Source organism: Protomyctophum parallelum (genome assembly GCF_964188405.1).
Source record: "Protomyctophum parallelum genome assembly, chromosome: 18".
NCBI classification, from domain to species: domain Eukaryota; kingdom Metazoa; phylum Chordata; class Actinopteri; order Myctophiformes; family Myctophidae; genus Protomyctophum; species Protomyctophum parallelum.
Window position 1 is genome coordinate 23,115,527 of NC_139716.1, and position 12,525 is coordinate 23,128,051.

At 41.8% G+C, this 12,525-nt stretch overlaps 2 protein-coding genes across 2 annotated transcripts in view; both read left to right on the forward strand.

Moving 5' to 3' along the window:
- The window catches only part of rela (v-rel avian reticuloendotheliosis viral oncogene homolog A), a 285,280-nt gene that overhangs the window by 108,779 nt on the left and 163,976 nt on the right, over positions 1 to 12,525 (forward strand). The window lies entirely within an intron of this gene.
- Positions 1 to 12,525, forward strand: part of LOC310875728 (mitogen-activated protein kinase kinase kinase 11) — a 75,286-nt gene that overhangs the window by 46,090 nt on the left and 16,671 nt on the right. Inside the window, exons 4-6 of the mRNA XM_083789046.1 lie at positions 3,189 to 3,367; positions 3,975 to 4,227; positions 11,118 to 11,234. Coding sequence (XP_083645172.1) covers positions 3,189 to 3,367; positions 3,975 to 4,227; positions 11,118 to 11,234 — 549 coding nt within the window. The remainder of the gene's footprint in view (positions 1 to 3,188; positions 3,368 to 3,974; positions 4,228 to 11,117; positions 11,235 to 12,525) is intronic.

Below are 12,525 nucleotides of genomic sequence, written 5' to 3' on the forward strand. Positions count from 1 at the left end.
TGACACACTGACTAACACAGACGCTGCAGAGAGGAGGGGATGTCTCTTGCAGTGTGCGTGTGCGTATGTGAGTGTGGGTGTGTCGGGTTTCGGTGTCCCAGACAAAAATAGACCTCCCCTCTTCAGGAGGGGGAGAGGTGTATTTGGAACCCTCGCACAATGTTACAGCCACAAATATGGCAGTTTGTAAGGGACGCGTGGTACACTCAAGATGGCGTTGTTTGTTTGCCGTCTGGAGAGTGAGTCACGTGACTAGAAAGAATGTAAACACACTGAGTTGTTTATAGCTAGCTGACAGTGGCTGTCACATAAATTCTGTCCACCCTTTTCACTGAGAATCAGAGGGTTAATTTTTAAGAGCAGCTTTCGTTGACTTGCAATTTAGACTACAGGTTTTTAGCAAGGAAAGCAATCTTTAAAATTTGAAGTACAAGGAGTGCAGTTGCTATCTGTCTTATTTTCACTTATACAAATATACCAACATATAATAAAATAGGTTTAGCTATGCCTATATTTATTAATTTACAGTGGTTTATTAGATCCTTTAAGAAGATTGGATCATATTGAAGGATTACAATATGAACACATTGTACAAGGAGCGCAGTTGCTAACTGTCTTATCTTTTACTTATACAAAAGTGAACCAACATATAATAAATAGGTTAGCTGTGCCTATATTTATTAATTTACAGTGGTTTATTTGATTGGGTCATATTGAAAGATCACAATATGAACCAAATTGCTTATTTTGCGTTTCTACACTACGTTAAGTGGACTTTAACACACGATTAACGGTGGCTTTACACATTAAGCAATTTGACTGTTTTTAATGTAAACACATTGTGGACTAAACACACGATAATGTGAATTTTATCATTAAGCATACAGTAGCTTATTTTTGCGTTTCTCTGTCAGTGGACTCGATTTTGCGCAAAATTGATGACGGTTAGACTCGGATAGAGTCTGATAGATATAAGCTCATAAGCTCTCAAGATAGTTAGACCTCATTTAGGGAACTTGTGCACTCAGTTTGACCTAAAAATAACTGAGTTGCACAGGTATTAAGTTTCACAGGCTAAGACAGTCAGGCAAGACTTTCAACTGCCTGTTGAATGATCAATTATCTTTAAGGTTAAGGTTAAGGTAATTGGATGAGACGTCGAGTTCCAATATGTACCTTAACAAGGTTTAATTGCTCATAGTTGAACTCACTAAAAGAAAAACAATTTGTTGATGACACATCAGCAAAGCAAGGATGTTAAATTGGCCTCACTCCATGTCATAGTGTGGAGCCGATTTAACAAGGGTTTAAGGTTGAAATCCTATTGTTGATTTGACCATAGGTGGGCCTCGCTCGGGGCGCCATTAAGTAGTATGTATGGTGTTACATTTAATCCGGTAGACTTTATATTAGTGTAATTCATAATTATAAAAATATGAATTATAAGTTCAAAAATTAAGACTCAAAATCAATCTGAATTTAAGAAGGGGCACCAGTGAAATGAGCTTTTGGAATAAGCACCAGATTGATTTGTATTTTTAGCCTTTAAGTTAAACCACTAATAAAACAATTAAAAGATTATAAAATAATCAATTATTATTTCATCTTAATAAATCTATGGAATCTGAAGGTAAGAGATCTTTTCCATTTCATAGCCTTTCTTACTTTGCATGTGTCAAAAACAAGTAAGTTCAACTCTTTGAGCAAATAATAGACTTGTTTAAAAACATGAATCAATTTATTTTCACACCTAAGCTAATAGACAAACTTAGTAGAACAATAATCAAATGAATTCTTAAACAAGGGTTAATACAGGTTCAAATAGCATTGAAGAAACAAATCAAATGATAATGAAATAAATATATGATAGATAATGTTCTTTTGCCATGAACTTAGAAACTTGATGTAAAATGCAATCACTTTCCTGAGCGTTGGCTTTGTTGAGAGCTTGAGAGAGAGACAGACTGGGGTCTTCTGTCTTCTGAGGGAGAGAGGTTGCGTTGCAAGCGGCAGGGGTTCCCAAGTATCGATTCTTGGTCTGTGGTTAACCCCTGGGCTTGGTTGATGTAGTGCCTGGGATCGCCTGGTGGACGCTTAGGCCAGAGCGTCGGGATCTGGTCTGTGTAGACCATTTCATCCTTCTGGCTCCTTGGTCTCTTCCTCTGGTCTTCTGGACTCCCCACTCCCCCACTAATCCTGTCTTGCTTCTGTCTGCCTCCCTAATATATAGTTCTGGTTCGTTGTGCAATACATGGTTCAGTTACCATATATGTCACTCTCTTTGCAAGATGGAGACATTGAGATGTCTCGTGACATTTCCAGACGTCGTCACATGTTGTTGTGAGGCCAAATGTCTTTGAAGTTCATTTTGGGAAAGGGTGTACGCATGCACTTTTTCATGGCTTTAGATTTCACATAACACACAATCTGTATTTACATGTACACATTTACATTTCTACATTTATTGTACAGTGAATGTCATATTTCCAATTGATGGTTAAGGAATTGTGAATGAATGCTTTTGTGACTGAGTGGAACATTCAACCTTTGACATCCAAAGTCAGGGTGTGATCTGTGGCGATGACACTTTATCCAGCTGAAATGCAATCAAGTCTTTATGACACTTAATCCAGCTGATATGGAATCAAGTCTTTATGATACATAATCCATCTAAAATGGAATCAAGTCTTTATGGTACAAGGGTATCCCTTGGACCTGAGTCTCTGAGTCTGTAGGAAACAAATCAAATAGATTTCCTTCCTTGTACCTATGAACATGAAGGCCAATGTCTGGAATTGGACAGTTTCAGTGTACCTTTGTGCACACAAAGTATGCCACTGGTGCAGGAATTGAGACCATTCTTGAGGGTCAAAAGGTCAGCAGACCCCTCTGTAGGCCTATATCTGTCCGGCTTCTCTGCTTACATGCTTGTCCATGTGGTGTCAGTATGGAAGAGAGAAATCACTTCACATGATGTTCATTAGATGTCATCCAATGCTGTATGTGGTATAGCTGGATGCGATAGCTTAATTGTGCCTTTATACCCCATATCTACTACAATACTGTATGAAAATGGTTGAATACCACTGTTCTATATAACCTTGATTCAAACGACAATAACCACAGGACCAGCTTCACTATGACTAAAACTAAATGACAATGTGTGTCATATGTGTGTGTGTGTGCAGACTGCTGGGACCAGGACCCCCACCACCGGCCCAGCTTCAGTTCCATCATGGCCCAGCTGACGGCTCTGGAGGAGCAGGTCCGTGAGGAGATGATGCCCCAGGAGAGCTTCCACTCCCTGCAGGAGGACTGGAGGCTGGAGATCCAGGACGTGTTCGACAAGCTCCGGGCCAAGGAGAAGGTGAGAGACACCAGCGCTATTACCCCATTAAAACTGGGAAACCAGCGGTATTACCCAATTAAAACTGGGGAACCAGCGGTATTACCCCATTAAAACTAGGAAACTGCATCTGTGTCGCTTTGTATTTAGGCAATGGCTCAGGGTCACCTTCCGGTTATCGTTTTTTACCAACTCTCCATCATTTAGTTGGGGACCACCTGGATCAAACCTTTTACTTGTACTTTTTTTGTGAAAAAGCACTGAAACTTTCTTCTTTCCTGCCTTGATCTCCTTACACACCCCCCCTCTTCTTTTCTATCTTCACTTTCTTGGAAAAATAACAGTGGGAACTGTGCACAAAGATGAATTTCACCCACTTTAATTTTTTTACTTTAACCCATTTTGGGTGGGAACCCGTTTTGGTGTTAGCATTATGTTATGCTTTAGCTATTGAAAAATAGCAGATCTACTGCTATTTTTGACAAATTGAAGAACGACTGACATAGAAACATGGCTTTCTCAGAAAACTGTCAGGATGTAGAAGACATTTTTTGAATCTGATCTCAGGTCAGAATGGGTTAAACGATGAGTGACAATAATAAAGACTATTGTGATTCCTCTGTTCCAGGAGCTGCGGTCGCGCGAGGAGGAACTGAAGCGCGCGGCGCTGGAGCAGAAGTCCCAGGAGGAGCTGCTGCGTCAGCGCGAGCAGCAGCTGGCCCAGTGGGAGCAGGATGTCTTTGAGCGCGAGCTGAGCCTGCTCATCCTGCACATGAACCAGAACCAGGAGAAGAAGCCCAACGTCAAGAAGAGGAAGGGCACCTTCAAGAAGCACAAGCTGGCCAAGAGCAAGAACGGAGAGAAGATCAGCATGCCTCAAGGTAAGGGTGGACCCTGATCCAGACTGTTCATTTATTTAGATCAGCATGCCTCAAGGTAAGGGTGGACCCTGATCCAGACTGTTCATTTATTTAGATCAGCATGCCTCAAGGTAAGGGTGGACCCTGATCCAGACTGTTCATTTATTTAGATCAGCATGCCTCAAGGTAAGGGTGGACCCTGATCCAGACTGTTCATTTATTTAGATCAGCATGCCTCAAGGTAAGGGTGGACCCTGATCCAGACTGTTCATTTATTTAGATCAGCATGCCTCAAGGTAAGGGTGGACCCTGATCCAAACTGTTCATTTATTTAGATCAGCATGCCTCAAGGTAAGGGTGGACCCTGATCCAAACGGTTCATTTATTTAGATCAGCATGCCTCAAGGTAAGGGTGGACCCTGATCCAAACGGTTCATTTATTTGAGGGACAGAAGTAACGCTTGTGTCATGGGACGGGACGGGGTTAGCGACTTATTACTTAACCCACTTAGACCTGAGGTCGATTCTATACAAATGTCGAAAAACCTGTTTCTATGTCAGTGGTTCTCAAACGTGTGTCAAGGAGCCCCAGTATTAAATGTATAATTCAAAAATAGCAGATCTACAAGCTCATAGCGCGGAGCTTGTAGATCTGCTATTTTTCAACAGCTAAACACCAAAGTCATTCCCACCCAGATTGGGTTAAGATGCTATTACATTAAGACCTGGTCTTATTCTACAAAATGTCTTGACAGTTTTCTGAAAAAATGTATCAGTTTCTGCACTGGTGCTCAAACTTTTTCCATGTCAAGGAACCACAGAATTATCTGTATTTGGCCGCGGACCCCCATCTCAAAATATGTTGTTCCAGGGACCCCCCTACTCCAGGACCTGGCTAAGATATGTATGCACTTCATTTAGCGGAGAATATCTCAACTGTTCTTGGCTAATATGACCGCTGCGAACAACTTAGGAACTGTGAGAAATGCTCTATCCTGGACAAAATACCCGGAAATGACTAAACTGTTCCTGAGATGCTCGAAATGTTCAGAATACTCATGTTTGAATAATCAATAGACACGGCGGTCATCTATCCACAAGTTAATGGCAGGGTGAAAACTAGCCGCAATTTGCCATTACATCTAAACAGACAAAGTCCTTGATTTGATTTTTTTGATTTTTATTTGGATCTCTTTTAGCCTTTCGGCTAATCTTCCAAGAGTCCAGAAATAAATTAAAACATAACACAATACATTATATTACATTACAAAATAGTACATTTCATTACAAAATTACATTTCAAATTACACTGATGCTAAACGACATCAGTGAGTTAAATGTTACAACATAATAAAAATACCTATACCTCTAATCCTCAACTCATACAGCCGCACACACTCACGCACACACAGGCACAGCATATGCCTGCCCACAGACAGATACAGTTCATTCACCTATCTATGGTGGACTATGCATGGCAGGGTCGTCCTCTTCCCTGAGCCAGCTGAAAACCTGACCGCATACCAACACAGAAACTAGAACTAAAAAACTAAATCCTATCTAATTGTATAAAATTATGTCAAACTCACCAACATTGCAGCTGTACGAAAAACTTGAATGATGCTCTTTCTATCTGCAAAGTGTTTGTTTCATAAAAATCCACTTTAGACATGTTATGAGCTACTTTATGTCAAGAAATCCCTTGCAGGTGATTGAAGTGTTGGAGTTTGGAAGCGCTCCCTTTCAGTAACGCAGCATCCTGCTGCCTCCTGCATTATGTGCAAATTCAAAACAGGTGGTGGTGCAATGTTGGTGAGTTTGCCTAATTTAATAAAATTAGATAGGACTTTGTCTGTTTGGATGTATGGGCGGTCATTGGCAAATTGAAGCTAGTTTCCACCCTGCCATTAACTTATGGAAAGATGACCGCCGTGTGCATATGGTCTATTGAGTATTCAAACATGAGTATTCTGAACATTTCGAGCATCTCAGAACATCTGTAGCTCCAACGGTTTAGATTTAATGTCATATTCAACCATATGCCTAATATTGCCTGATGGTTTTGTTATTGGTCTTGGTACTGTAGCCTAGGAGATGTTTCTCATGTTATTTTTAACAGGCTTAAAATAGAAAGAGAGAATTACTGAGCTTTACAACAGAACGCCAACTATTAACGTACTATTGGGGCATTTGAACACCGTGACCGTCAATCACAATGTGGGACAGGGTCTCAATTTTGGGACGCCTGAAAAGTCTTGTGAAATGAGGGACTGTCCCACGCAAAGTGGGGACATCTGGTCACCCTACCTCAAGGTCAGAATCTGAATCTTTGTTGTCACGTCACAGTTTCAAAAATAAGTGGGTGAAATTCCTTTCAGTGCATACAGTAGTTCGCATCGTGTTATTTTTTTCCCAAGAAATACAAGAAAGACAAGAAGAGAGAGAGGGGGGAGGGTAATGAGATCAAGGCAGGGAAGAAGAAAGTTTGAGCGCTTTACCACATAAAGTAAAGGGTCATTTAGAACTTAGAAGCTTGTTTCACAAACGGTTTCTCTTGTCTTATTTACAGGCTGTACAGCCGTACAACTAAAGGGTCTCTTTTCAACGAATAAATGTACACATAGTACCTGAGATAATTGTAATTTATAATGCATGAGGTGCGTGCGCGTGTGTGTGTGGTGCGTGCATGCGTAATATTTGGGATGTCCCGATCAAGTTTATTTTTGCTCCTGATCCGATTCCGATCATTTGATTTTGAGTAACTGCCAATACCGATTTTCTTTTCAAAATCATGGTCTACACGTGACAATCCGTTGGAAAGTTTCAAGCTGTTATTGAGACCTCGCTCCACGAGCAGTTTCCCATTGGACTGCGTGGAGTTTTCACTCCAGTCCTGTGCACGCTCATGTGAATATGTTCTTCCGGTTCTCCTCCCCCGCCAAATGCACATAATATGAAGACAAATGCACACATATGGAGTCGAATGCACATACATCAAGTCAAATGCACATATAACAAGTCAAAAGCACACATATGGAGTGAAATCGGGGGTGGGGGTGCAACATGAACGGATAGCGAGCGTGCTTGGCAACAGTCCCCTAGAGCGAGGAGTGGCCTTTTCCTCTCGACCAGCTCCACTCGTATATGTATATGCTGTGTGGTTTCATCTGAAGGAATTGATTGTTCCATATTTATCACAGCACGTCGCTTCATGGCAACATTATGTCCGTTCATTGTAAACTTTCAATTAATAGATTATATTAACCATTATAATGCCTAACCTTATTAAAGATGAGGCCATAGAACAGGATTATTATCGTACCGGTATGAATTATTTATTTGATCTCACAAAATCTATGTGGTTTCTCAGCACCAGCCATGGAAAGAGAGGTCTGCGGCATTTAAATGAGGTTTTACAATATTTAATCTAAAAAAAATAGATGGGTTCTATCGCAGACCTGGGCATTAACACATTTAGGCCTGACGTCGAAATTTAAAATATGCCTTCTAAATCCTGACAGTTTTCTGTTTCTATGTCGGTCGTTCTCAAACATATTCATGTCAAGGACCCCAAATATATAGTGGCCACTGACACCCATCTGAAAATATGTTGTTCCAGGGACCCTCCCAGTAGCAAAGATTTGAGTTAAAAACTCGCTCTGTAACAATATATATTCAAAGATTTCAGGCACATTTTCACGATTTTTCAAAAACAGCAGACCTACTGTACAAGTTCATAGCGTGGCACTCGCTATGAGCTTGTAGATCTTCTATTTATCAACAGCTAAAGCATAACATAATGCTTTAAACACCAAAAGGGGTTCCCTTTTGGTGGACTATAGTCCTCAAAAATGTCCGTCATGCCAATAAAATAAAGCTGGTTTCAACAAAATATGGACCACTAAGTATTATTTATTTACTGAAGTCAGAGGTAATTATACAACTCTTATCAGCTTGTCAAAACAAAGCCATTTAATTGCTTTTTATATGAGAATATAATATTTCTCATTTGGCCCCTTGGGAAAGTAATTTCATGGTCCATTTTGACAGACCTAGTTAGTTAGAAAAAAAAGCTAATTTCAAGCTATCAACACGTCGCAATGCGACACATTGTTTGTCTCGGCTATCAAAGCAGCGATCCAGGAGAATCAAAAGAAGAGGCTATGGAACTGTCTCACCATGCAGGCGTTCTGCAAAGTGAGCCAGGAAGGAGACTTCAATTGTTCCTCATTCACTCTGTTCCACATAAACAGCAATAACAATAACGACAACAACTGCAAAAGAATAAGAGGAAATGGGGGATGGAGACAGTTGTAACAAAACAGCTATTATGTCAGCCGCAGGTGTCAGAAATAATAATGACACAGTGACTCCATTTATTTGATCTTTCCATTTATTTTTATTTATTTATTTATCTTCCAATTGTTTGTTATTTCTATTCATTATTTGCATATATATATATATACCGGTATATCTATCTGTAACACATTTCGATTTCTAGAGCAGTGGCTTTAAACCAGTGGTCCAGGGACCACCAGTGCTCCTTGAGTGGGTTCCAGGTGGTCCCCAGTCAGACTGAAATGATGGACAGTTGGTAACTCTTGAGCGTAAAATTAAAACATTTTACGCTCAAGAGTTATTGTTAAACATCTGCATTACTTACTTTCCAAGAATTCTACACAATTAGAGAATGTGGAAGAATTGTTATTCTGGTCAACTTTTGCCTGTTATCTCGACATGGAATCTAAGACAGGTTTTCGATCTTAGAGGCTAAACGTCATCAAATGGTGGACCGTAGCTCAATTTAATGGCGAATAAATAATGGACCTTGATATGAAAAAAAACCACTGGCTTAGAGTGAGGGGGCTGAAATGTGACAGCATTATATTGTACCATTACCTGCAGTGCTCGCCAGCCCTTCCTGTGTTGGTCCCACTGTTGCGTGTTGCGTGGGCTCATCTGAGAAAAATAAAAAAAATAAAAAGCACTCGCTGCTGTTTGTCATGAGACGACTCTGTTCCTCCCTCACACACATGCACGCACACACACATACCATACGGCCAGTGTGTCGCTTATAGATAAGTTTCCATGGAAGTGTGACCAAAGCGCGTGAGGGTATATACAGTATGTGTCTGACTTGCTCTGGCTTGAGCAAGAGTGTGTGTGTGTGTGTGTGTGTGTGTGTGTGTGTGTGTGTGTGTGTACTTTGAGGCAGCGTATCGTTTCTACGGTCTGTGTGTGTGTTTGACTGTCTGTATGTGCAGCAATACATGTGGCCTTGTGTGTGTGTGTGTGCATGCACGCACACACACGCTGTGGCCAGGCTTTTCCCAGCAGCAGCAGGGTGTGTTGTGTGTGTGTGTGTGTGTGTGTAGGGGGGGGGGGGGTGGGGGGGTGGGGGGTGATGAGAGGGAGAGAGAGCCAACCACGCCTCCATGCTTGCTTCCTGTCCATGCACTGACTGCTGGCTGGCCTCTCTCTCTCTCCCTCCCTCTGTTTTTTTTCATCTCTTTTCTTTCCCCTGTCCCTTTCTGTCGCTTATCTCTCGCTTCTGTGTGGTGCCTCTCCCTTTCCCTCACTCTCTTCATTCCTATCATACTCTCTCTATCTCCCTCTCTCTCTCTCTCTCTCTCTCTCTCTCCCTCTCTCTCTCTCTGTCATCCAGTCATTTTTCATCACCTCGCTTTTTTCCCCCATCAGTCTCTCCACTGCACCCCCCCAGCCCACCCCCTATGATTCCTTCCCTACACACACACACACACACACACACACACACACACACACACACACACACACACACACACACACACACACACACACACACACACACAACTCTTGCTTAGCATTCTCCCTTGGCCCTCATCCCCACTGACTTTGCAGTATGTTATATATATTTATAGTGGTCTCTCCATTGCCGCTGAGTTCCAGTGCCACTGATATCCTAACGTTTTGCCCGGTTTTGCTCTGGTTCTTATCAGTTTGTTAGTGTATCTGATTGTTCAGGGAAATAACTAACCCCAGCCCTTAAACCTAAACTCGAAACGTCTAATCCTAAACCTTACCCCAACAACCTGAATCCTTTCCCAATTCACCCCGTACTATTTTAACCACAAAACAACCCTTTCTCTTGTGACGACGGAACAATAATTGTGCTCACAATGATTCTTCTTCAAATTCTACTGTAATTGTGGAAACATTTGGCCCTTGCGAGTATAAATACAAGCATGCACGCACGCACACCCACACACACACACAAACAAACAAACACATGCACACACATGCATAGACACGCACGCACGCACACACACCACAATTGTGCCCAATTGAAAACTGAATCCCCCTTGCGGCCGCAACCCACAACATCAAAGTTGAATATATTATTTCAGAGAGAGAAGGCTAGGTAAATAAATCTAGCCTGGCAGACACTAGTGTCTGTCTGATCGTCTGCTTCACTCAGCCGTTCATTTCAAACCATAAATCTAGTTTATCCCTTTGACCATCTGGGTGGTCTAACTGTGTCTGTGTGTGTGTGTGCCTTCACTAATAACGCTCCACACGTCCCAAACAAACTCTTCTCCCTTCTGGCTCCAAAATTATGGAATGCACTTCCCATTGCAATCAGAACTGCAGACTCACTCCTAATCTGCCACCGTAGTCTGAAAACCCACCTCTTCAGACTCCATCTTAGCACTTGCCGTAGCACTTGCCCTAGCCTCGACGACCTTACAGGCGTATGCATAGGATCAACTTATGTGACTTAGATAAGGGTTCTCAATGTGTTTGACTGGAGACCCCCGGAAATGCTTTGGCCATGTTTGATGTATTACCATGTTCATGTTCTTGCTTACTGCAAATCGCTCTGGGTTAAGAGCGTCTGCTAAATGGCAAAATTGTAAATGTGTGTGTTTCAGACTTCATCCATAAGATCACGGTGCAGGCGTCTCCCGGCCTGGAGAAGAGGAGGAACTCTCCAGATTTGGGATCGGGATCGTCGCCGTCGTTCGGCCCACGCTTCCGCGCCATCCAGCGTGAGTAGTAGAAGAAGGAAAAAACCCCCAAAAAAGCATGTTGTCATAAATATATACTTTGTAGGATTTGCCGCCCTAAAATGGTGCTACTTAATCATCACTAACGGCCTAGCAGTTATTTAACAACCAAATTGCCAATTACAATGTGTCTGCCTCTGGGCTATGGGATTCAAACAGCTGCCATGTCCCTCCTGGCTATGGGATCGATGTTGCTTGCCTTATAGAAACATGCAGCCGTCCTTTTGGATTATGGGAACGATGTCAATTGTAAACACAGCTCTTTAGCAAGTTGATTTTCCGCGGCTACAACATAAGCTAATGTGGTTGGTCGCGCAGACGCAGTGCAGACAAGGCCCCTATAGCAAGCGTCCCTACCAACCGGAGCGCTTCCAAAAAGTGGAAAATAGCAAGGCATTCTTATGTCGATATTAAATGCCTTAAGACGAGCCTATGAGCACCTTGCGTAATTAATTAATTGGACGAGCATACCCGTCCTTGTGGTGGGCGAGCTTCATCCAGACCAGGTTAGTCTGGTGTCTACAGATCTTCATCCAGCCAGGTTAGTCTGGTGTCTACAGATCTTCATCCAGACCAGGTTAGTCTGGTGTCTACAGATCTTCATCCAGCCAGGTTAGTCTGGTGTCTACAGATCTTCATCCAGCCAGGTTAGTCTGGTGTCTACAGATCTTCATCCAGCCAGGTTAGTCTGGTGTCTACAGATCTTCATCCAGACCAGGTTAGTCTGGTGTCTACAGATCTTCATCCAGACCAGGTTAGTCTGGTGTCTACAGATCTTCATCCAGACCAGGTTAGTCTGGTGTCTACAGATCTTCATCCAGACCAGGTTAGTCTGGTGTCTACAGATCTTCATCCAGACCAGGTTAGTCTGGTGTCTACAGATCTTCATCCAGGCTCCAGGTATACTGTACTCTGGTGTCTATATAGAGCAGTGGTAACCAACCTTTTCAAGCCCAAGAGCCCATTTTATTCCCAATTGTAAGCCAAGATCTACCACTAAAACGTGTTAGAAAAAACACTTGTTTTTTTGCTATTTCTGACAGGCTCAATGCATGTGCACACATCCACACAAAGACTAAAGCTTAAATTAGAATAAAAACTTATAGTAAGTTATATTATCAATGTCAAATAATATTAAGACAAATGTATTAGAAATAAAAAATATTAGGACAAAATGCAAATAAACTGCTTTGAGTTTTTTTTAAATAAAACAAAATGCAAAGGACATGAATTGCTTTTACAGCACAATATTTTGTTTCTCATTTCAATGAAT